General features: G+C 34.3%; 1 protein-coding gene across 1 annotated transcript in view; it reads right to left on the bottom strand.

The window, feature by feature from the left end:
• Window positions 1–26,676, bottom strand: part of LOC101699433 (otogelin-like protein) — a 147,924-nt gene extending 121,248 nt beyond the window's left edge. Inside the window, exons 1-8 of the mRNA XM_087192482.1 lie at window positions 26,631–26,676; window positions 22,164–22,230; window positions 20,416–20,514; window positions 18,656–18,810; window positions 13,095–13,216; window positions 9,350–9,555; window positions 3,488–3,615; window positions 3,025–3,131 (exon numbers count right to left, since the gene is read on the bottom strand). Of these exons, the coding sequence (XP_087048608.1) occupies window positions 3,025–3,131; window positions 3,488–3,615; window positions 9,350–9,555; window positions 13,095–13,216; window positions 18,656–18,802 (710 nt within the window). The 5' untranslated portion in view covers window positions 18,803–18,810; window positions 20,416–20,514; window positions 22,164–22,230; window positions 26,631–26,676. The remainder of the gene's footprint in view (window positions 1–3,024; window positions 3,132–3,487; window positions 3,616–9,349; window positions 9,556–13,094; window positions 13,217–18,655; window positions 18,811–20,415; window positions 20,515–22,163; window positions 22,231–26,630) is intronic.
• Window positions 26,677–27,303: the final 627 nt, after the last annotated feature.

Here is a 27,303-nt window from a genome sequence, read left to right as displayed (position 1 = left end):
TGTTTTTAGGCATGATACTGTGAAAACACACAAAAATAGAATCCCACATAAATAAGCCCAGGTACATTGACTTCATCAAAGTCTTTCACTAATTTGGTATTTTTCTTTCCAATCAAGAGACAACTGGGCCGGGGATGAAGTCTGCAAGCACAAGGTCCTGAGTTCGATCCCCAGTACCAAAAAAAAAAAAATGCCAGGGTTGTAGCTCAGCACAGTGCTTGCCTGGTAAGGGAGAGGTCCTGAGTTCGATCTCCTGTACCGGGAGAGGAAAAAAAAAAGAGACAACTACACTAAAACACATTCTATTTTAGTTATAAAATTTTTATAGACATACTTTTGCTCCTGCACAAAGCAGAACTTCTAGAATTTAATAATCATTAAATTCTAATAAAATTTAAATCCCTTTAAAATGGATAAAATTCTATCCCAATAAAAATATCAAGTATGCATATTGTTCCCAAACACCATGCTCTTGCTTGTCCACAAGCTGAAATAAAATCACTGCCAGTAGTTGATAGCACTCAAAAGCATTTTGATGGTTCCTCATCCTTCTTTGCAATACGATTCCAAAACATCTTTGAAAGATTAAACAGCATTTCACTGAAGATTTAAAAGAAGATTTTGAATTCTTTTTCTAATCTTGATAGTTTTATAACCTTGCCAAGAGTAAATAATCTCTAATTATCTTATTGTAATCACTTTAGGAGCTTCCCAAACAATAACTTCTTGTGGGCTCTTCCAATTCCTAAAGCACTGTTAAAATAAATGAGTTTATAACAAGGTAGTGGGGTTGTTTCTAAACCCAATTCAAATTCAAAACTGAATAGTTAAGTATCTTTAAAGAATGCTCTATTTTGTGAGCCTTAACATTTTCAGTATCTCTACTTTGAAAGCCATCGTCTCAAATTGCTGTTCCCCTTTTCAACTGTAATTGTAGTCATGCAGCTCATCTAGTCCAATTAACTGAGCTTTAGAGGAAAGGACATGAGCATATAAACCTCAGAAGCTCAAAAATTCTAAAATTCCAAACAAAGAGTTTTTGAAAAACAGCATAAACTAAAAGTTGTTGAACTCTTGGAAAGACATTAAATTCATAATTTACTTTAAATATGTGCATTTTTCCTACAATTAATGGTGGTAATGAAAGTCAGGAAAGTAAGTGATCACAGGTTTCTCGACTCAGTGCAACTAATATTAAAATACCTACAATTTATTAAGTGTCTGCGTTACTCTAGGAACTATGGTAAGCAAATAAACATGTGGCATCTCATGACACATTGGGCAAGAAAGAAAACTCATGACAATCGGGTAGGGAAGAAATTACTATCCCAATTTATCTGGAGAAAATGAACTTATTTTTCTATTTTGGATATCAACTTTAATAAGGAAAATGAACATTAAATAATAATTGTTTCTAATTCAATTGACTTTAATGTGTCAAAATTAAAATTATTTCCTTGCTGCTAAGTTTGGCAGTCTTGGAAGCAAAAACGTAAATTTCAAGGATTGGTATTGTACTGTATTTTCTTTCAAGTTTCAATTCAAATGTGCTCTCTATTGAGTCTCGCAGGCTCTCCCTGATAACTCAGTATTCTCCTCCACATCCGTAGCTCTTTGCGTCTGGAGCACTGTGCTATTGCTGGAGACCTGACTCTCTGCCCCAGTAGAATATGTGTTACTAGGACAAAGACCAGTCTAAGTTATTTCCGTTTCTCCAAATGTGGCATAATGCTGAGCTCAGAACAGATACCCAAAAGATGAGTGTTGAATTGAATTCAATATACCATCATAACCCAAGCAGGAAATTAATCTGTGTTCAGCCAATTCACACTTCTTTTTCATGGTACAGGGTTGTTGTGATTCAGTTCTCTAATACAGGAAATGAAAACAATCATTTATTTCCTATTGAATGGAAGAGAGACTGTAAGTAGGTCTAGTCCTGAAAGAAACATTGAAGGAAGTAAAAGGCTGACTCTGGAAGCTTCTCACTTCTGTTCTCTCAATGCCCACTTAGTTCCGATGCCCTTCTTCAAGTATTACATACCTTTTCTGCTCCCAAACCCAGCCTCTTTAGCATGAACACAACTATTAAGGTGTCAACTAACTTAAACCAGTACAGTGTGTTTCTCTATCCTGCTTTTGTATTTGCCTTTGAGGAAGCAATTTCTCAAATTGCCTAAGAAACCAGGGTTCCAAAAGAAAAAACAATATTAATTTTCAGGGATAAAATTTCATGTGAAATGGATGTGGCAGAGACTGCTTTTTGCCTCTACTTCCTCCCTTTTTCACTATTAGAATCCCAAGCTTTTGCTGTGCATTTGACTGTCCACCCAAAGACAACATTGGCAGCCTCTTCTACATCTAGGTGTGACCATGTTTCTAAGCTCTGGACAAAGGGTTAGAAATAGAAATAAATGCCAGCTTTCTATAGCCTTTCTGCTTTTCTAAGGTCTAAAACGTGGACATAGGTCTAAACATGGTGAACCAGTTTAGGCCCTGAACTTGTGGATGTGGAGGATGTGAGGGAGATTAATGGTAATATGTCTTTTACTGTAATAATCTTCTTCATTTAAACATTCACTGCATACTTTGATCATGCCTCATATATTAAAAAGCACACATATATTAGAAATTAATTTCTCTTATTATTTTGATAATTCTATTTCATTATAAGTAGTATCCTCTGTACTCTTATGTGTTTTATTTTGTATATTTCAAACATTTTGAAAAAAACATTATGTACATATTATATATAGGCATATATACATATACATATGCTCTAAATTTCTGAACAAGATCAGTTGCACAAAATGTTTCAGAGTTCCTGTATGCTGTCCGTGTTGCTGTGTAAAATATTCAGGTTGTAAGTGCCATCCCAAAAGCATTTAATAGCTGTCAGTACAGTTTATATTTTGCATTTCCTGTTACATTTTGCAAATTGCTCAAATGTCCAAGTTACAGAAATATACCTTCTTCCTCTTTTTGCATAAAGAAAATATTGCTATTACTGATTATTTAACTTACTTGCAAAGATCATTAACACAGCTGGCAATATATAAATATGGATCAATATATTCATGGCAGCTCAGAAAAGGAAACTGCAACAGTATCTGACACTTGAAGAAGATTGCCTGTATGTAAAAGGAATCCAGACACCAAAACATGGTTAATGGTACACATCTAATCTCAATTTTTAACTTTCTGTGAGACTTTGTTGTTAACAAGAAACAGAAAATAATTTATACTTTTAAATTATAACCAATGGTTTTCTAACTACAGATTTTCATGATAAATACTGCATTTGTAAAAATCATCACATTCAGTATTTTCAAAATAACTTTAAAGTTAACCCCTACTGCAATTACATTTCATGGATTTAATATTTTAATTATGTTGTGTCTACACTTAAAATATGTACTGCCAAATAAATAGATATCATATGTGTACTTCATGCCTCACATGACACAATTTTTCATATCAAAGTTACCTCAAATGCAGGCATTCCACTGGAGCATGGATTTGGAAAATCTGAGGGTGTGGGCACACATTTGGAGTCATCAGGTGTTTGCACTGACCAGCTATTTGCAAACATAGCAATATCTTCTGTGTAGTCCTCTATTTCACACAAACACACACAGACAGCTGTCATCTATCATTTTTCCACAAATATAGACACTGTTCTTCAACATTAACTTCCGGGGCAAAAAGTTAAACTCAAAAACTTTGTAATTACCTATGTGATAGCAAACTGTAACATTACTTTAACATATTAAAAACAAATTGAACAAAGTGCCAAGTAAAAGTACCATTAGAAAAGGCAAATTGCATTTGAAACAACACAGAGAAGGAATGAATGTGAACTGGTCCAACATATGAGGAGTCAGCAAAATATACACTGAATGTTTAAATTTTAAAAATTTGTTACAGTAAAAAATCACCATTAATCCCTTTCAAAATACCTTGCAAACACATTTATCCCAATCATTCTTGCCATTTTCTGAAGCAATTCTGGAAGTTCTCTTTCGGGAGTGTCTTCATAAGGTGTGATAAAGGAATGGTGAATGTTGCTGCCAAATGCCACCCAACAGCAAAACAAACTCGCAAAAATATTAGTGTGTCCTCACTCACCTTGTTCACGGGATCTGGCACCATGCTAGGTCTGGTTCTTCTCCAAGTTACAATGATCGTGAAAGGTAAATGTTTTGGATCAATAGAGGACACTGAGGCAGCCACAACATCACAACTAAAGACACAAAATAGGACTTCCAGAACTGCTTCAGAAAGTGACAAGAATAATGCTATAACCATGTTAGAAGCATGGGGGTGTATTTTTCAGAAGGATCAATGGCAATGTGTCTTACAGTGATTATTTTTTTAATGTAAGCATTGATAATATTTTATCACACCTTGTACACACTAGGAAACTGTTAACTAGCCAATGTTCAGTTTTTCTGTAAAGGAGGAAAATACACACAAAATTAAGAAACACAAATAGAAGTTTACAGTGAAGTTTTTCGGATAGCTGTAGTGCATTTGACATTAGTCAGAACCATACTAAAGTTGTACTTCCATTTTGAGGGTCTACAACAATAAAAATTTTTTGTTAAGCTCTTTGGGACATTTCAAAAATCAATCACATACACAGTAAAGAGGGAAAAGACACTGTAAGAAGAGACAACTAAGAAAAATTTCATCTAAAATTATGAATAGTGAAATAATTAGGACACACGTGTAAATACCGAATAGTTTCTCTGGTGTGAAAAACTAAAAGTGTAAATAAGGATCAAAATGTATAATTAGTATTGTGAAATAGGAAGAAAAGGTCTAAAGGAGTAGGGGAAGTTTGAGGGGTAGGGGAAAGAAAAGAAGGGAAAAGAAAAAATATGAGAAAAGGAAAGAAATGGAAACAAAGTCTTTGCAAATAGGGAAGGGAGGAGGGGGTAAAGGGAGAGCAGGGGAATGGGGAAAAATAAGAACCAAGATGCATCTTGTAAAGGTACAAGATCCTAATGATGAATGTAACTGTACTGTATACCTAAAATGTACCAATAAACTTAATGAAAATAAAATAAAATGATGAATACTGGTTCTAAAAAGAAAGAGCCCAGTATTAAAACACTGAACCAATCCCAGCATATTTAGGAATAAAATTTAGGAGTTCGTATGCAAGCCAACAGATATTTTAGTGTGAACACTTGGAGCTCATAGCTCCAAATCAAATTTAAATTGTTTTGTCAACTGAGCTGTGAATAAGTTCAGGGCCTGGTAAGGAGCTCTACATATCTTAACTCTGCCCTACACTCAGACACAGAGTGTCTCAAATCTCAGGAATGTAGCAGAACCAAACCAAATGCCATCTCAAAGCACCCCGAAGACAGACTTCAGAATTGAGCTTTGGGCGCCTTCTACCACCCAGTTGGGCATGGTCGTAGGGCTACCACAGGTGTCAATCTCACACCACTGAATAAAATTCAAACAAGGCTGCACCACTCTTCCTAATATCCTCAAGACTGCACGCTGCTACCAGATGTTGACAATATTATTAAATTCAGTCTCTATCTGAATGCTTTTCTCCTTTAGTGTAAAATTCCAAATTGTACTGTAGCTTGGAAGACTCTGCATGACCTGGCACCTGTACTATCTCCTACTTCTCAACCTACCCAATGCCTCCTGTATCTTCCATCCTTATTTTCCTTCGACTATCTCCAATCATACTGGCTTTATTATGCTCTTCAAATACCCAACCTCCTTCCCACCCCAGGACATTTGTTCCCTCTCCTCCTCCTTCAAAACCACCCTTACTTCAGATTTTCCTTCATCTAGATCTCTTTTCAGTTGGCCTTCTCTACATGATCTGGACTAATGCCGAACATGACTTGCTGTTTCTTTAATCTCCTTTTTCTGCTTTTTTCATGGTTACTAATTAAATTATATTTTATTTTTTCCCTTTATTCATTTAATCTTTTTCTATAATATGCGATAATATTATTATCTTTTACTACATGAACAGAGAGAAATTGTCTCAGCTGTTCCGTTGTTACAGCCCTCATTTAGTATCTGGCATATAGTGGTTGCTTAAAATATACTTGCTAGATAGGTGAATAAAAATATATAGGGTAGTTAGTTTGCAAAATTTATTAAATTAGAATCCTAGAGCTTTCAAATTTGTCTGGTCTACTTCATTATCTCTGGTACTGTTGGGAGTGTTACATGCTGAATAAAGCATGGACATGCTCTAATACACTTATTTAAAAGTGGGACAAATGATGTCCATTTTAAGTAAATTTATAGTCACATTTTATTTCAAAATATCACTTTTTAAAGTCTAACAAAACAAAATATTTCCTAATGACCCCCTGTTTCAATGTTTATGCACAAATTTTAGTGCTACTGAACAACCTGGGCAATTCCTTAGAGTTCACTCCAATCTCAGCTTTTGAACAACATAGTTAGTTATTTTTTTACTACAATGCATTAATAAAAGAGTCACAAGAGTTGTTTATCATGAGACTTTAAATCCATATCTACTGGTGATCTGGGAGCCTTCTAAACTAAAATTACAGTGCTTCCTATGAAATATCCTCTCCGTAGGATAATTTAGTGTTCATATGGGGACACTTTTGATAGTGAAGCAGAAGCATTATTAATTATTATCCTGAAATAAATGAATATAAATCAAGACTTCCAAATTGTTGCATAGTGAGGCGTAAACATGAATTATAAAAACAGAATTCTAAACTAGACAACAAATTAAAATCTTCCTATGTGCACAGAAATTCTGAAAAGTCATTTCTTTGGGAAGTCATCCCTGAAGAATAAGTAAGAATACAAAGAAATAAAGTTTTAATTGCTCTTAAGAAGTTATATTCCATAGCATTCAAATTATCCAACTCTCTAAAGATTGATCTAATCAGTACACCCTAATTTTTTTTTAAAAGTAGGCATCTTAAAGTTAAAGATAATACAGATCATCTGTAGACTTTTTTTTTACATTTTTTACAATATGAGAAGGATAGTAAGGTAATTTCTTCTCAAATCCCTACAAATTTTTCTTAGATTTTTCTAATTTTAAAATTCTCTCCTCCCACACACTTCCCAAAGTCCTGCCAAGTCAGTCACCATAATCCAGTTTAATTGCCTCCTGCCAGTCTTCTTTGCTACTAATCTGCCAATGCCCTTTTGCTTGTTGCCTCTCTTATCTCAATGTGAACAACTGTTTGTATTCCAGGTTATTGAAGTCTTTCTGGCCCTTTGCTCAGATTCCTAAGCTCAGCCTCCTTGCCTGTAAGAAAAACAGATGCTGTTTTCTATCCTATCTCCATACACATTCCCTGGACGTCCTAGGAGGGGAAGATGCCCAATACAGTCTTTTGTGACACGAAGATCTGGCCTGAATATTTCTTGTCATGAAGCTTTGATACAGAAGAAAAATAACAATAATGACTATCTGACTTGTTCTAATTCCAAAACTTTATGTCCTAATAGTCTTAAGATTCAAAATTTGAATTCTTTCACTCCAGATACTAACCAGATGCAAAATACCATTTCATGATGATGCCAATGCTGTACATCTGTATTGTGCTCACGCACTTTTGAGCACTTTTATTTACATTTTCTCATTAGATATTCACAGGCTAGGAACCTCTCGGGTTCACTATTATTATCTCCATTTTATATATGAGGAAATTGACTCCTTGGAGTCCTGGTCTCTAATGCAGCTCCTAGTAAACTAATCTTGATGATGCATTATCCATCTTGGGAAAAATAGTTGCATTTTAATAAGGGTTTCTTAAAGCTATGTAAGACATTTTGAACCATTTTTATTTCAGCTCTATTATAGTCTTATTGAGGCATACTTAGAGATGATTATAAATTAAATAAAATGTATTGAGTGTTATCTATGTGCCAAGCACTCTGAGTATTTTACATTGATTACCTCATTTGATCCTTGCAACTCTATGATATATACACTATTATTATATCATTAAAGTTACGATGTTTAATAAATGGCAAAGGAGAATTTGAATCCCACAGTCTGATTCCAGAGACCACACTCTAAGTGGTCCTTGTATTGTTCCCTAAAACACAACATAGGGATAATTAATCTCCATTAATTTTGTAACATAAAATAAAAAGTATTATGTAGTAAATATACACTTTGTTTTTCTTACAATTTTATTTTAATCTCTTTATTTTAATGTACTACAAGAAAATATTAAAAAGAAAATATTAAAAAGAACTCTTCTTACTTCTATGAAAAAATAAAACAATTTCAAATTATACTATCAACGGCAATTGCCCTCATACCTATCTACACACAGGACTGAGAACTGGTCAGACCTGTAATCCAGCCTAACATAGTCATTTACAAGCTATGTTACCTGGGACACATGACCTTGAATCCTCTTTGTAAAATTAATAGTACTCACCTTTCGGGTTATTGAGAGGGTTGTGAATAATAAAGCTCCATGCTCATATTAACTATTATTATAACTAGTAGCAAGGTGTCTAATTATTATTACTAACTATCCTGTGAGTTCAGAATTAATATATCCCTATTTTAAAGATGAAGAAAACAAACATCAGAAAGAGTAAATGATCAAATTACAGAATTTGTAGGAGTTGAAACTAGATTCAAAGACAGGCCTGCTGGAACTAAGAAAAAATTTTTTATTGCACCTCTATGTTTGGACCTAAATCATGATTATGGTCTGTAATTCTCTTATTCTTTCACCATTGTACACTGGTACTTGAATTGAAACAGACTACATTTCTAATAACAGAAGTAGGTTTCATGGCTTAGATTTAATAGCTGATTTAATAGATTTAATAGTCAGTTTATAAAACCTTTCCAAGTTCTATTCTGCTTTTATATCCTGTTCACACTTTATTATATTTACAAAACTATTGTCTGTTAGTTATTTAACTTATTTCTATCAAGACTGCGTGAAAAATACCTTTTTTCCTAAAGTAAACATGTTTGATCTGAAAGAATTTGAGTCACTAGAACATAAACTCCGAGCACAGAGGGGTGTTTGTTTTGCTTACTGATGATCCGAAGTTCCTAGAGCAATACAGATGTAGCCCAACTTCCTGACACAAAGCAAATGCTCAGTTAATATTTGCTATGTGAATAAATGCTGTGTGTGATTTAGCAAATGTAAATTGGCTCATAGATTTTTTTAAAGGCTTCCAAAATGTTTTTCTACCCAAACTTCCATTAAAATCAACAAAGCAGGCAAGTGGTAGCCAGGAATTTCCCCCAACAAGTCTTGTGGGCAATAACTGTTTGATTAGTGAAGGAAGAAGTCTTTAGAAAGTACTCATCTATTTCTTCTGCTCCACTTACCTTGCTGAATTATGAAATCATCAGATTGAATATCATTGTAGGTGCCACATAGGCCACATGATTTCCCTTTATGCTCCTCAGATAATTTGAGATAAATTCCCGATATTCCATCCCATGCCAATGAAAAGCCAAAAGTTGTTTTCACCAGAATGTAGTCAGCTAATTTCTCAATGAAAACTTGTCCAATTGTCTGGGGTAATGTTAAACTTGGATAAAGAACAAAGACCATGTAAGGGTTACGATGAAGGTCAATATAGATGATACATTTTCTTCTTACAGTGACTCAGATAATAATTAAGAAAGAATTATTGCTCAAACTTATTGAATACACTTTGCTTTGAAATTTTCCAAGCAATCACCCTATAGGAAATCTAAACTTTTTGAAAATTTTTAATATTGAAATTTAAAAACAGCAAAAATTACACTTTCCCCACACTGATTTGGAGTTGATACTTACAAATGGATGCTTCTGTCAAACAACCAAAAATACTCACCTGCTAATTATCAGTAATTTTTAATATCTGAAAAACAACCTTGCCTATTTAGAATACTGAGAGCTTAAAATGATTTTATTTAGAAAATTATAGATAATCTAAAAATTCTGCTCAATAATTTTGAGATATAAATAAGCAATTAATATGCAAGTACACTTGAATTCTGATATTGATTTTATTTTCAATGTGTCTACAAGAAAATAGGAGCTTCTGTGATCAAAATGTCACTTTGGCACAAGTAATTGTTTTCTAAAAGAAAAATGTCTAGGGATGATTAATTACAATTTACATTTTAATGTTGTAAGAATATTTTCAGGGATGTAATATTCTTTTTCATGCAGTACTACATAGAGATTATATTCTTAACCTCTAAATTGGATACAATTTTGCACATTTAAGCAAGAATTAGAAAGAACATTTACATTCCTGATCTAATGTCTAATTGTTCTACTTAAGACAAGCATGTGTACATACAAAGAAAATGGGAGATATAAGGCAATCAAAATTAAACAATTGGGGCTGGGGGTTTAGCTCTGTGGCTCCAGCTCCAGCTCACAAGCGCAAGGTCCTGAGTTCGATCCCCAGTACAAAAAAATAAATAAATAAACAATTGAACATTTTAAAAGCAAAGTCACCTAGAAGGCATATGAAAGGGTGCAGTTCTCCTCCCATCCACAAGTAGTGCAGAAAAAAGCAGGTGCTAACACTAGAAGAAATTGGAGAACAACTCATTTCCATTAAAACAACCATTTCAAAATAGTATTATAACCCTTAATGTGAATGAGGTAGGCGGTTATTAGGTATATTCATACATTTCTCTCAAAAACTTCAAATTGGCGATTTCTTTTCCAGAAAGAACACGGCCATATGTAAAAAAACAAACTATAAAATTAAACATAACAGCACTCAAAAATGATAATCCTTAAAGAAGAAAACAATATAAAACATTTCTAACCATTTTCATGGTTGTGTTTGCTTTGTTGTGTTTTTTCGGTACTGGAGATCAAACTTGAATCCTTGTGCTTGCGTGTGGGTCAGGTGGCAGAGCCGTTGAACTAAATCCCTGGCCCTGTTTTGTTTTGTTTTGTTTTGTTTGTCTTTGCAATACTGGAGATTGAACACAAGTCCTGATGAATATTATGTAAACGCTTTTTACCCCCAGCTACATTCCTAGCCCACAAAATTTTTTGCAGAGAAATATTTCCATAAAATTAGTTATCAACATAGGAAAATAACTAAAAGTTTAAATAATAAGACTACTTAAATATTATCTTAGTTAAATATATTCTTATTAAAATTATAAATATGAGGAATTCATAGTAAGTCAGTAAGAAACAACATTGAAAAATATCACTTGCTTTGAGTTTGTAAGCTTATAAAAACTACACTTTTACAAAATGAATCTAAATTATACTTTAAAAAAATGAATCTTGGTGAGCGTGGTGGCCCACACCTGTTATCTCAGGAGGCTGAAGCAGGGCTATTGCCACAAGTTAAAGGCCAGCCTGAACTACATAGCAAGATCTTGTCTCAAAAATAAAATGAATCTTGTTCTATAAACATATTTTATAGTAATGGGATGTTAATTGATGAAAGTATAGTTTAATTGAGGGTAATTTTTTTGTTTTGATCACTTAGTCACTTGGGTTTTCACAGTAAATTTAATTAAATATACAATTTTTGAAAAGAAAGGTAGATAACTGATTATCTTGAAGTTTATAACATAAAAGAATGCTACCGAAATGAGGGGACAATAGAGCTAGACGAAAAAGTCTAATACAAACTCCAATGAAAATAAAGTGAGTTCTGAATTTATTTTATAATAGAAAATATTAAAATATAAACTAAAATGAATACATAGATTAATGCCAAAAAGCATTCGGGAGCTTATTTGTGCCCCAACCCCTTATTTCTCAGATGAGAGAACTGAAATCCAGAGAGGTAAGGCTTACTGTGCAGAGCCACACATGTTTGAGTGCATTTTGGCAAATATTTCTCTAGCACTTGCTGCAAGTTAGGCCCTAGGCCAGAAACAGCATTAGTATAAACAGCATTACTGAATAATAAGAAAATTACCCTTTTTCTGTCATACAACTGGAAATCCTCATAGAGATACTTTCTTCTTATTAAATCTCAATGTTATGTCTTCCATTTAACACAACTAATATTCTTGAAAATCTATCTGAATGGTATCTCTGCTCTACAAAATATAATAGTTTTGGGGTGCCTGTTAAAAAATCCCATACAGAGAATCTTTAACTAATTAAATCATGTATAGGAAATACAGGCTTAACTATATTATCTTCAATTCAATTGCCAAGCTTTTTTATAAGAAAATGATAAAGAAAATAAGCCCAGAGAGGTGGAGGGGTAGCTCCTGGTGCCAGATTATAACAAAACCCAGCTGGTGCTTGGTCCAAAGCCATTTCTGCTACTACTTGCTGCCTCTTAGGCAATCTGAACTGAGAAAAAACATCATGATTGGAAAGAATCCCCATGGTCCAAAGGTCTGATAAAGAATTCTGAATGATGAATAAAATTCTTCCATCTTACAATTTACTTTTTCTGGCATAACTCAAATAGGAAATGTTTAAAATTGAGTGTCTCTATAATTATGGAGACTGCGAGGTAGATTATTCCACAGTATTTCTAGTTTAAAATGCATAAAATCTTCTGTCAAGTATATAAACATCTCCTTTCCCCAAAACTCTCAGGTTATATTCTTGGCAAATAAGAAGCCAGAATCGGCTCCTCTCTGATCTGTTCAACAAGGCCAGGTATTTACTGGCTCTGAGTCTCAGAACTTCAATGGAAAATCTCAAGGGACATTCAAACCTTGTTCACATAAGCTTGGAAATGACTCCTAGAATCCTTTCCAAACTTAAATTGATTTTTGTAAGATCCTGTCTTAAAGTAAAAATAAAAAACAGTATTTAAAAAAGACAGCAAAATCATCAGAGTTGAAGTATAAAGATACGTCTGGAATTTCTGAGGGGAAAATGATAACTTATTTCTACTGCTATAAACGCATTTGTATCCTGCACAATGATTAGGACGGTGAACCTGGTTAGATTCCTGACCACTTGGTTGGCCTCAGAATCTACTTATGTTTTGCTATCTAGGTGATAAAACTTTCAGACTACTGTTGAAGAAAGCTTTACTATTCTCCACAATTCACTGTCAGTCTGAGATACTTGAAAATTCTTTTAACTCATGATGTTATTTTTATTATATTATTCAGCATATCTTACCTGATTCCATCCTTTTTAATTTCATGACCATAAATTCGAATTTCCTCTTGGTTTGAAAAGAATAAGCTGATTGCGCGATAACAAGAATACACTGAACCAAAGCATTTGGGGCTATTATGAACCTTTGAAGTAGAAAAAACAAAAGAAAACATAGGAAGCAAGACCAAACACAATTATCTAATATCCACTTGGGTTTCTAAAATTAAAACATAAAAGGGCCAGGGATTTAGCTCAGTGGTTCTGGCACCTGCCTTGCAAGCACAAGGTCCTGAGTTCGATCCCCAGTACCAAAAATAAAATAAAATACAATAAACTTACAACATATGTTTACGGTTCTATAGTGCCCTTAGTCTCACAACACTACATAGAAAGTTAGGTACACATTTAGGATTTTCGAAAGAAAAAAAAATATTTACCTCAGAAATTGATAGAGTCAACATCTTAAAAATACCAGTCAATTCAGCATATTTTTAAACTGATCCAAATCTCCACATGTTACACATTAATATTCTGAAGTTACATGATATATATTGGGAAAAAAATGGTTCTGATAGGAAAAGTGTAGAACACCACATATATATTCATAATATTTATGCTCATATTTTTTACATGTTACAGAATAATAAGACAGAGCTTCAAACAGAGCACACTATACCAAGCAACACTTTTAATTGATCATGATGTCACTCAAGTAAAATTGATTTTATTTGTTTTTATTTCCAGGCATTTTAGGGAATAATGGTGAGAAATTTGGTTTGCTAGTAAAAAGAAAAATAAAGAAAGGAAGATAATAAGTGTAGAGGAAAAAAAGAAGAAATGAGAAAAATGAATGTTAGATTCTCATATCAGAATTAATTTCAGAAGGTCCAAAGTAGTAGAGTATAAATAATAAAACCATAAATAACTGGAACAAAGATTATATATAAAAGATAGATATCTATAAATTATAATGAAATTTGAAACATAAAACCAGTGAGAAAAATCACCAATAATGAGACAGATTTTAAAGACTGTAGCAATCTAATATCTGAATTTAATGTTTGATCAGTAAATTTTGTTATTCACCTATTGTGTACTAGGCACTATTCTAGATCCTGGAGATATAGAAATTAACAAAACAGACAAAAATATTTTCCTTCAAAAAGTATGTATCTCATTACAGAAAGGCAGTTTAAAATATAACTAAATATAGCTAAAATGCATTATTTGATATATGATGTTAAGGAAAAATATTCAGGGAAAGGAGATAGACAGATTGTATACGTCAAGGCCTGGTGGGAAAATTTAGATTGAGTGGCCGCTTTCTGAGGTGGTGAGATTCTGGTAAAGATTGCTTATGATAACATGCCAAATGGGAAATCTAGCAGCCCATTACAGGAAAATGGAATATGAAGTATAAAATCCTGAAAAGGAAGTATGAAAAAAAGTGTTCTCAATATCCAGGAATGCAGAATCTGACCCGAGGCAGAAAGTTGGAGGCTTCTTCGTTGGAAGAACAAATGGAAAAAAGACATAGACACACTAATGTTTGGGCTTTTACCTAATGAAACTGGATGATCCCTGCTCAGTCTCACATTGTCTAAACAATACTCTTCCACATATTAAGAGTTTCAATCAGCTATGAGAGTTCAATTCTCAAATGTGAACAGATAGTCATGAATCATTAATCATTTCATAAAAGTCTCCAACATGAAAAGCAGACCAAATAAGCAAAAAGGAAAAAGTCAAAAATCAAAATCAAACAATACATCAAAATCAAAATAAAAAATAATTCAGAAAATAAACTTACAAAGGTCATAACTAATATCTTAGCGAGAAAAGTGAGTATGTGCCATCCATAAAATAAGACTAAAAGGAAAGTCTAGGACTAAAGGTAAATAATTAAATATTGACAGCAGTGATAGGATAAATTTATAACAGAAATAGAAAGGTTGGGAGATAAATATCTAAGAGTTGGAAAGAAATATCCCAAAATGTAGGACCAAAAAAGCAAGAATCAGCAACAAAGTTAAGGACAACTCAGTTCAGGAGTTCTAAAATATAAGCAATAGAATTTCTTAAAAAGAAGAAGAGAGGAAATTAGGAAAGAAATATTGTTGCAAAACTGAAGGAACTGCAAAGCTTGAGAGGGACCCATTAAAGTACCAGCACAAAAAAAGAAAGAAGGAAAGAAGGCAGGAAGGAAGGAAGGAAGGGGGGGAGGGGGAGAGAGAGAGAGAGAGAGAGAGAGAGAAGGGCTCTCACATAATCACGAAAATCCCAGAATTCTGGAGTTTAAAAAATCTAAGATTTTTTTTAAGAGCAGAGGGGGAAAGGTTATATGTAAAATGATCAGAAAAGTGAATTGAACTTCAAAGTTCTGAAAGTGGGAGGAGGGAGGAAGAGGGGAGAGAAGGGAATTCCAAAAAAAAAAAACAAGCTGTATTACGTACATGTACTCATTCCCCAAGATGATTGTAAAATGCATGTACTGTGACATGTACTAATAATTTTTTTTTGTTTTTTGAGGCAGGGTCTCCCTTTGCCTGAACTCACTATGTAGCCTAGGCTTGCCTTGAACTCTCAGAGATCCTTCTGCCTCAGCCTCTTGAGTGCTGGGATTACAGGCATGCACCACCACAGCCAGCATACTTTTTTTTTTTTAATTCTGAAAATGTCTTCCAAATTATAATCAATGTTTCAGAATTGTCCCTTCCAGGCACAATTTTCCATGAAAGTGTCATCCCTTTCCAGAAAGCAACTTGTAATCTAGTCAATGAAAATATAAACAAAGAGGAAATGAGTACCTGTTCAATTACCACTACAAACCATACTGGCTCTATGCTCTGAGTATCAGTACATTTTTAGACACTATCTCTCAAGCCTGGCCAAAGTTCCCAGATCACTAGCCACTTGCTAAGATCCAAGAAACAGGAAAGCCAATGCAGGAGGCAGAAGACCAAAATTTTCCAGAAGGACAATGGAAAGAAATCCCAAGTGCTAGGTACATAGTAGGCCTTGAAGGCAGCCAGCCTTGATCAAACCACACAGGAAGGAAGAATCAAAGAACAGATGTTTCATGGGGAAAGAGGAACAGAGATATTGCAATAATCAAGAAGTTTTATAGATAGAGATTTGGAGGGAAAAATTTAGTGACTGGAGCAAAGAAAAAGTAGCAAACCAAAAACAAGGAGGATAAAATTCTTTACCCTAGGAAAATGTAAGAGAAATGCAATCATATAACCTATTGGGGTCAGCTCTAAAAAATATCTATATAGTGACAATAATGTAAAAACTGCAAGTCATCTTAACCAAAAATAGTAATAAGGAAGAGGAAAAGAGACGAGATATAATGTATTCGTTCGTGTGTGTGTGTGCGCGCGCGTGTGTGTGTGTTCGTGTGTGTGTGACTAAGCATGAAATATGGTGTAATTAAGATGATTCTTCATCTTTTGTCTTAGGAAGTTAATAAATAAGTTCTAATTTTCAAAAATAAAGAAATGATAGCATTTTTTCGTAATATAAAATTCAGAAAGAGCAGCTAAAAAGGTTGGAATAGTTGTCTCTGGAGAGCCAGACTTCAACTGACATGAGGCACGAAGGAAGACAGGGCTGTTCTTTTGCTGTATGTGCCTTGAGGAAGTCTTTCAAATTGTATACATGCATTATTTTCATAAAAATTAAATCTAGTTTAATGAAAAATCAGTAGTATTAACAATAAAATATATGAAGATATTTATCAATGTATCTTTTTAAAATACTGATTTTTTTGCAGTACATTATTACATTTATTGTGGAAAGTTGGTAGATAACACACTTAATTTCTTTTACACTTTTTTACATCTCTTTCCCCCTCCCTCCTTCCCTGTTCCATCTTAGTCCCCTTCCCATTTGCAAAAGGTCTATCTCCATGTTTCCTAAATTAAAGAGTAAAATGCAGATTTTTAAAAGTTTAAATTTCCAAAATAGAATATTATTAAATTATTTGAGTATTCATGGTTTGGAACTAACACAGCTAATAAAATTCACGTTTCTGGAGAGTATTTGACATGGGAGAAACTTCTTGATATAATGTTAAATAAAAATGTGGGACAGAAAATTACACATAGTATAATTTCAATCTTATAAATATGCATAAAATCCAGAGGAAAAAAAATCCTGGAAGGAAATCTATGAAGACGTTAGCAATGGCAACTCTTGACTCATAATCTTAATATTATTTTTAGACTGAATTTCTAAATTTTCTATAAAAGAAGCCGACTACTTTTAAAATTCGATAAAGAAGACATTTAAGGTAAACAGATTCATCAATTTGAAAGCAAAGTTCTTCACTGAAAATGGGACCAAGTAGAAACAATATCTATTAACTCTAGAGACATAATTGAGCATTGTGTTATTAACAAAGGATGGTTTATCTAGGTGACACTTTAGTCCTCAAAAGAGTAAGATACTGGACAAGATCATTTCAATGAGAACGTCAAAGCAGTACAAGTGACAATGCTAGTGAGAGAATGGAGAAGTAAACAACAATGAAAAGCAGCAGGTGCCCTGTAAGCACTGAGGAGGAGCCATCCACTCCCTATCTAAAGAGCCCCCTAATTTCTTATTCCTACCCCCTATATGTTAGCTTTCAATATACCTCATTACTTTTCTCTGCCACAAATCTGAAAAAAGTCCTAGTTTTAACATTTGCATCACCTAACAGGGGGAGCTCTTAGGTAACTCCATGGTACTTTAAAAGAAAAAGCAGATTCAAACACATATTGGCCATAGAGAGCTTTAGCTTTTAAGCAGGATAGTATAGCAGTCTCCTGATTGTGCACAGAAATTCAAAGCAACACAGTGGGCAGGAAAAGAACTCCCTGACTTTCTTATTTCAACTACAGCCACTCTACAGCTTGCATTTTAAGGTGTCTCTTACAAATTCATTTGAATCAGGAACTCTATAATTAAGATCTAACTCTCTCAGTTCAGTCAAATAGTATGTCTACCTAGAGATTGTGTAATTCATGTTCTCCATTTCATAAATGTCAGTTGGTGCCAAAGGTGCCATTTAATTTAATTTTATTTTACTTTATTTGTACTGCAGGTCAAACCAATGGCTTTGTATATGTCAAGCATATATTGTACTACTGAGCTATACCCCCAACCCATAGGTGCTTCTTTTTAAAAAATCAAAACACGTTGGCGTCTCAATAGAAATGTCATAAAGAAATAAGTGTAATATGGTTTATGCCTGAGCTCATGTCTCTTCCCTTCAAAATGATCAAATAAAATCAAGATCAGAGATATTGACTAGAGTTCATATTATGACATCCATGATGTCACTTCTGTATTGCCTATTAAGATTCCTAACATGGACTCAAATTCCATTTTTATTTACTATGCTTCATCTATGAAGCATATTCATCTCAATAGAATTACTACACAATTAGCCATAAATTTGCTTCATTCCATTAAATCAAGGTCCTAAGCATTTTTTCTGTAATTATTATCTATTTTCCAGTATTTGTCCAGTAACTGTTAAATACACACTTTTCTAGAAATAAATTTTAATTTACTTATATCCAAGCATCACCTACCCATACTGTATAACGAGGCTCCAAATCACCACAATCCTTTGCAAAAATATATGAACAGTTTCCTGGGAAGTAATAGTATATACCATCAAATGTTTCAAAATGATACTGTCCCCAAGTTTTGCAAATCCCATCTCTTCCACTGCCCATGTTTGGGACTGAAAAAAAATAAGATGATGTTTAGTGTAATAAAACAAATGACACCCATTTCTAGTAATATTCAGACACAGTAGGATCTTCTAATTTTCATCGACATAAATATTTTCTTTGGTGGTCTACATCACAGGAAGAAATACCTAGCAGGAAATTGCCAGGTGCTCTCGAAACTATCAAACTCCTTGAAGCAAAACAGGGTCTCCAGACTTTGTAAAGAAAGGATTTATCATAGAGACTTCCTTAAGTTTTGCTTCCAAAGAAAGACTCTAGGAGAAAGAAAAAGTAGGGAAAATGACAAATAAAAAGAAGGTTATGATAATAAAACAAATAAGGAGCTCAGAAAAGAAAAATAATGTCACCAAGTATTAAAAAAAATCACAATAGGAGGCATTAAAGAGTTCCAGTCTCCATGATTCTTTCAAAAATATCCTTATGATATACAAAGAGAAAAATAGTGACAAAAGTCACATTTCTATGTCTGGGAACTGAGGTTGGAGAGCATTAGTCATTCAATGTTACTGGAATTTAGGAGATCATGACATCAACCTGGCCAGATTTCAAGCACTATTCATCTTAAATCAGACAACTTCATCCCCTATATCATCATGCCTACCCTTGCAGATAACCCGCTCTTTAATTTTTATTTTCTGGACAATTCGCTTCAGCATAATGTAGAAATCAATAACATTTACTGAGCACTCAATTTGTGTAAAATGTTTTCATAAACTCTATGGAGAGCATAAAGATAAAGGACAATCTTTGGTGTCTTTTCTTTTTGTAACTTTTATTTACATTTATTGAAAACTTAAGTGGCCAATTTAAGTGGGAACATAGGAATATCTATTTTCTTTTGGCCAACTTTGACCTTTTCAGGAAAAGACACAGTGATTCATTTTTGACAAAGTCTTTCCAGATGGTACACATTACTCCCAGGGCATATTTTTATGGCATCTTGTACTTTTCTTTATAGCGCACATCACAAGCTTATTTATTATGTATCTATTGCGTATAGGTTCCCTTGTCTGGACTGAAACCTCAAGAAGGCAGGAACATGTCTATCTCATTCCCCAAGGTGTCTGGTAGTGCCAAGGCTGGTCCAGTACATGCTCAATGACTACTGAGTACACAAATGAATATTTGTCCATCATTGCAACGGAAGATCCTATCTTACACACTATAGACAAAAATATTTAAAAGAAAAAAAACTCTTCTGTCCTTGAAGAAGTCTCAGTACTATTTCTATTTTATGTGCACAATACCCAATTAATTCAAAGTCAAAAAGAATCCATGGCTCCAAATAATGGATGTAATTTACAAACTAAAAAAGAAATGAGTAAGAACCAGATCGTAATGAGCTAGTAGTATATAAAGTGGAAAAATACCTGAAGAAATAATCACCATCAAAGAAAAGGGAAAGTGGGCATAGCTACTTTCTTTCTCAGTGTTTCTAAATTACCTCAAATTACTAAAAATGAATTCTGAACCTCGTAGTTAATACACAATACAATTGTTCCAACTCCCAAGGGATAAACACTACTGTAGCAAATTATGCCTTAATGTTCTCTTCAGTGTCCCATAGCTCTCTCATAAATATCTCTGAAACTTACCAATTTGGCACCTTGTCCCAAGAGCCTGAAATATTTGACAATCACATGTACCAGTCTTAGAACAGAAAGCTCCGTTAAGGCATTCATAAGGACAAGAACCTGAGGGACAAAATAATAAGTTATCTTCTGGCATGCATCACTTCTTATAAACATAATATGTCAGGATCTAGCTTGGACTAACTGTAACCACTATTAATTTAAACAGAACCTTTGGACTCTTGCCTCATGGAGCTGAAGAATTAAACCCAGCAAATCTCTATCCAGTTCATTTCATTATGTGTGCTGTGAAGCAAGAAGGACAGGTTTTTACATCTCAAACTACTCTGAAAGCAAAAGTTAGCCTTCCCTGAATAATTGAAAGGTCAAGTTCCCATGTAGGGACTCCTGTCCCCAATGACAAGAACCAGAAATACACAAGCTACAGATGATTACGTTGATAGAGTTTGGCAGCAACTGCACGCCGGATGGGCTCCTCCAGGAGCAGGCAGTGTACTAAATCTAGAGTCCATCACTAACTTTGAGGGATCAGGCAAAGTATGAAACTCAAAAGGAAGCTCCCACTCTTGAAGAGAATGATTAAACATTTCATTTGAATTTATCTCTAATCCTCAGGCTAGATTACAAATGATGCAAACTTTGAAACCTAATACTTAACATGGAAGAAGCAGAAGCCAAGTCATTTCTGATTGCCACCAAAAACATTCTTGCTTTCATAGAAAGAAAAATTGCCACAAAGAATTGCATTATAAAGAGGAAGCAAATAACTATGATTTCTAACCTTAATTTTGCCATCATCTCCTAAGTGACTTTTAAAAATGCAAACGACTCACAATGAAAATTTTTCTTCCATTAAAGAGATGACAAGAGGCAACTGCTGAAGCTCAACCAAGAAGGATTTAGGTAACACATCAGGGGAACTACAAAATATCTTTGAGTCACCATAAAGCATTACTAAAGAAGTAATACTGTCTGGAATATGTCAAGTTCTTGGAAGACATTTATCTAATATCAATAATTTACCCAAAGTTCTGCCAAAGAAAAAAATGAACAAATCCTATTATTCTTTTTCACCTTAATATCCATTGATGTCTCTTTACATTTCAAAATAGATAAATCTTAGGCAAATCCTAAGTGAGAAAAAATGAGCTATTTTAATTTAAGCTACAAATACAAGTGAAATATCATGGATTTAAAATCAGTTTTTCATGAAGGGATACATATATCTTTATATCTTATATCACAGCCTTACACTTTTCTAATGAATAGATAGCTAAATATTTAGATAAACAAATTTTATTTACACTCCTGCTTATTCTCTTGGAAGAATAAAATCAAACCAAACTGGTGAGGATCATTGTTATTCTCAACATAAGAATTTCTATGTTTTAGATAGCATTCAAAATAAATTTTAAACCACAGTCAGCATTTTGCTTAATGGAAATGAGAAATTGGTATTTTTTTAAAAGGGATATCAAGAAACCAAGGAACAAGTAACTAGTTCAGAAAAAAATGGTTTCTGATAGCAAGTCATATCTTCCAAGGTCAATCTTTGTCTAAATGTTTATCTCTGGTTATTTGTAAAAATAACTTGAATTCCTATAGGAAGCAAAATGAAATTATTACTATTATTACTACCCTAGCTCAGTTTCCTCCATGAAGTACATGGAAGCAATAAAGAACTAATTCAGTATATCTTTCAAAGGAATCTTTGGAAAAAAGAAAAACAAAGCTCAGGTATAGGCACTGACCTTTTATTTTGCTCTCACCCCAATTAATAGCTTCATGGAAAAAATATCTAGGAGAAGTTGCTTCAATCTTCAAAAGAGAGAAATAGGACTTCAAAATAGTTAAAGTGTTTAATTCAAGTTAAACATGCAAATATAAAAATCTGGAAATTAACTCCATATATATAAATTATACAGTGCTGACTTGTATTTCCTTAGATCATGGAGTCTAACACGATGAGCCAGAAAGGGCTCCTCTGCCTGGAGGTTGGAAAACCGAGTTTCAAGTCTTTGTTTTGTCTCTTCCATGACTGCCATCTGCCTTCTCTGCTCTCTGTCCTCATTTCCCTTCCTCCTTCCCCTGCTCACACTATTGAGAAAGGAGGCTGGCCGGCTCTAACCTTTGGATTAACAGACTGATTTGCCTGCAGACACGGCAATTTTCTGACATTTCCAGGTGCAAGTGGGTCTGGAGAAATGCATGGGGCTAACAGACCAACAGCCTGTGATGCCCTGGCAGCCTGAGCACCAGACTATGAAGACGCCACTATCAGAAGCACCTGAGGTGTTTCAGGGTCAGATTGTTACCTTCAGCACTAAGGGGCTGACATTTCAAAGTTCATCACAGAAGACTTAAATGTGTCTCTTTTTAAGCTAGGTCCAAGAAGAGGTTATGAGCATGAATTACAGAATCAAACAGACCTGGATTAGAGTCCTCGTTCTGTCATTGTTTCTACTAGGCAGCTTTCCTAACCTGTCAGTTCCTGTTTCTTCATCTACAACAACAGCACCCACTTCCTTGTGTAATATAGGGCCTTACACAAAAAATTGGAAATGAAGAGATTTATGTTAATCTAAGCAACCCTTACAAAAATTTAAGATTCATGACAGTGGCAAACAATTGCCGATTACTGAAACTAATCAATTATAGATTATTATTCCCACTCAATGCCAATTGAGTGTGTATCCTTTCCAGTAGCACTTTGATGTTCATCGGAAAAAGAACACAACCCAAATTTGCCACATAATTATCAAATTGAGTAGTTGATGGTGTTAGAAAAACTGACAAGGACAAAGGATAAGAAAGAAAGGAGGTAAGGATGTGACGTGAGGAATAAAGGCCTTTCTCCACAGAATCTGTTCACCCTCCTACATGCACAATTTTATTTTGACATTTTCTTTCCACCCCAGTACTTTGTTTCAACAGTAAAACCCACTCCACGCCACATGAAACTATTGTTATACTGTCTCACCATTCTTAACTCTTTACCCCATACCATAGCTCCCAATTCATTGTTTCCGGCTCTCAATGCTTGCAGATACCATTCTTGTTATTCAATCTCCTCTACTGATCTTTGTCTCTGCCTTTAAACTCCCAACAGTCTGACTTTGATTCCATCAAGACAGCAAATCTTATCATTTCATCCACTATGTTGTTGCTGGTTACCTAAATCTAACATAGTCATCAATATTATTGGGTCCCAACATCCTCCTACTATGCTCTGTAATGATTTATGGGGATCCCTTTGGCGGAAGCCAGTCAGTCCACTCTGATGTTTATCAAAAAGGTATAGCAACTTCAACTCTGCCTCATACTCACTTGTAACCTTGAACAAATTATTCTGCTTGGTCTCAATTTCCCAATTAAAAAAGGAATAATGGCAACTGCCCCTCAGAATTGAGAAGATTAAGTGACAAAAGTAACAATATGTCAAGAATAGCACCTGACATACAGTAAGGGTTGTAAACATGCTACTTGTTTTTATTACTAGGCAAAAACTAAAATGAAATACATTGGATGACACTAGTCCATGGTAAAATATATAATTTGTTTCCAGCTTCAGTTAACCCCCACTGCCTTAATGGAAATTACAGTGACTGCGTATGGCACTCACTTCCTGTTTACCCCAGCATCTATCCTATTTACCCAGCATCACAACACACTGCACCAACACAAAGACATGACACTCAGCTTGTTTTTAAAATATATCTGACCTTAGAATGGCATCTTACATTGATAATTGGGACCATTTTTATTTTTATGTCACATAGATGATGGCAAATAATTGGTATCTTACTCAGTGAACCAGATACACAGAAATGACTTCTTCATAGGCTTATTTCTACTAGATCTGGAGTTTCTAGATAATAAACACTGCTATTCTTGTTTATATCTCTAGCACGATTCTGGTGTGTCAGCAACAAATTCCAGCTGAACTGGAAAAGGACATTGTCCAAATGAGCATCTGCCTGCCGGGCGTGTTTAAAGCCATGACCGGAGCAGACTATTGATGCCCTTTTCAGCCCTCCTTGAGTTCACCTCAGAATTCATTTGAGTTTCTGTGTACTTTAAAAGCCTCCAACCTCAAGCCTCACTTTTTTCCATATCTGCCTCAGGGCGAAGTCCAAGCAGGACAAATGACAGGAAGTATCTTTGTTGCCCTCCAGAGGCCTCTTTTGCCCAGTGAGAAACAAGGATTAATAGATAAATATTCCAGCTTTTCCATCTCTTGCAGAAATGATTGTAGGACACATGCTGCACAATTCCTCATAGAGTCCCCAAACAAGGATTTTCAACCTTCCTCCTCCCACTTTTGTCTAACCCTCCTTTATGTGCTTCCCTGAAAAATAACCTGCACCTAAATCTAGGGTATGATTCAGTGCTTGCTTTCAGGTGAAGAGTTGTTGAAATGGAATACAGATGCAAAAACCTTTGTCTTTCCACAGCATAACTAATAAGAGAGGACAGCTATTTTTCCTCCTTCCCAATTTCATCTCCACAGATGAGTGAGCAGCTCAGACAAATATAGTCCTCAGGCAGGAAATCACTGTGACACATACATACACCGTTTCTGGTAGACTGTACCTATCCATTCCTTGCTCATCTCATTGCCAATATATTTCTGAGTCCTTACTTGCACAGTTATCTATCTGTTGATGCTGTTTTCTTACAGCAGGGGAGTCAATCTGTTCAAGTGAATGGTTTTATCACACACAGTACTCCCATTCTAAACAACTCTGTGTATGTTTAAACCTCACTGTCCTTTAACATTTCTTTTTAAAATTTTTATATAAATTTGTCCATATGAATTTTTTCATAGAAATTTGGCACATGTTCCCTAGCTACAAGAAGTAGAGGTGCAAGCTTCCTGGCTTTTATTCTAAAATGGAAGTCAAGGCAAGGTAAGTAAATTCCTCATTTAGTAACAGAAGAGAGGTATTACTCTTAGTCTTTTAGGGTAAAGTATATACATCCTAAAAATACCTAAATCCACAGTAGGCTAATCTCATCCAATAAGGCACTTTATGCAATACGTTTGGTGTGTATTTAACAGGTTCCTCAGTCTAGTGGGTCCACCAGAATGTGCTTTTCTCAAAATCAGATTTTCTGATAAATCATGCAGATGGGTCTTTTTTTTGGTTAATATGTTCTATTAGCAACATATTTATAGTTTCTCAGAGAAAATTACTTTAACCATATCATATGATGCATAAGTTCCTATGCGCATAAAACAGTCTCTTTTAAAATGAAAAATCTTGTTTCTATTCCACATAAAATCCTTTTCCATTCTTGTACAAAAAAAGATCTCCACTCTTGATGAGAATTATTTCTGTCTTCTAAACTATCAAAGTAGCATATCAAATCTGTCTTCCATTCATGTACCAATTCTCTTCAGTTTACACCATAAAATATACAAATTCAGGCATCCATTAGAAAATACTAGTAGAAATTATTTGCACTTCAGCATTTGTCAAAAGCTTACTTAAATATTTATGTTGTTTGTCATATGAACGTTCAAAACATATTACTTGCTAAAAAATAACTCTACTAAGTTAGAATTTTCTATATTGCCATCTATCTTTCATACAGAAATATTTTCTAAAACCCATTCATTTGAATATTCCAGGAATATATGCTATCCAATATTCTTTATATAAAAGAAACCAGGGGGAAAGTCTCCTCAAATTCAATGCCATTCTGCCTTTCATACCTCTTCAGAGATGCTCATAATTTCTATTTTTTCAGAAAACATGAACGCTGTCTCTCAGGACACCAGAATACATATCTGATGCCCTTCTGCAGCATTTAACTCATATCATTTCCACCTATCTCAGCCCCTTCTCACATATATTTTTTATTGCTATTGTCCTAAAGAATATCATGCTTAATTTCTAAACCAATTTGAATTTTTTAGCAAGTAGATGGGATTAAATCTTCCGTAAGTTCTTCGAGCCTGTCAGTAGATACATAAGATAAACAGCACACACAAAAAAAGTATTCCACTCTGTGAACAGGTTGATGTGAAAGGAACAAGAACTTGAAGGTTGCAAAAAGACAGCAGAGCATTTACTTTGCCACTTCTCCTCCTTCCTGTCTCGTTTCTAGCATTTTTCTCCCCTCCACAAAGGTCTCATTGTTGGAGTGAAAGCGGAGTCCAAAGAAGAATGGGTTATTTCTCTGCTTCCCTCTCCCTCTGAGACATAACCTACCTGTGCTGCTAAAAGAGCTCTTTTCTGTCGATTTTCATTAAACTCATTTCTGGAAGAAAACAAAAAGAACTTGTATGGTTAGAGGTCCCTAGGCAACCCGAACAAGCCTTTGCCAAGAGAGAGCTGGTGTTTTCCTCCTGATTTCCATCACTTTATCAAAGAGGTCTTTCTTGGTTTAACAGTTAAAAGGTCTCCCTCCCCTTCTTGAAAGGGTTAGATTTGGGTGGTAGAGCTGTCTCATTTTACAAAATTTGGGAGTGTCCCCAAATCTCTCCAGTCTCTGATGTAAACTGAATTTTAGGAAGGAACTTGGAGATAGAAAATAAACAAGATAATGTAACATTGTATCCCCAACCCACATATTTTCTCTACATGACTTCATAAATCTGATGAAGAAAGCATTTGCCAAGAATATGCTCGCTTTTTTCAAACATAATACTAAATCCCTGCCTGTTCCATGTTATAAAGAATAAACATTAATGAGTAAAGACATCAAATTGTAATTTATCAAAATCAAAATGGTTAATAATTCACTAGGGTATACATTTGTCCTATAGTCTTTTATATTTTGTGTTATATTATCAATAGCAATATTATTAAAAAGTCAAATGGTAAATATAATTCTGCTTTTTATTAAGCAGATTAAATTACTCTAAAAGATTTTTATTATTTA

This window comes from Heterocephalus glaber, unplaced genomic scaffold, assembly GCF_053883595.1.
Source record: "Heterocephalus glaber isolate CG9 unplaced genomic scaffold, H.glaber_assembly_v1.0 deba00001571, whole genome shotgun sequence".
NCBI lineage: Eukaryota > Metazoa > Chordata > Mammalia > Rodentia > Bathyergidae > Heterocephalus > Heterocephalus glaber.
This window is presented reverse-complemented; position numbering and strand designations above follow the sequence as displayed.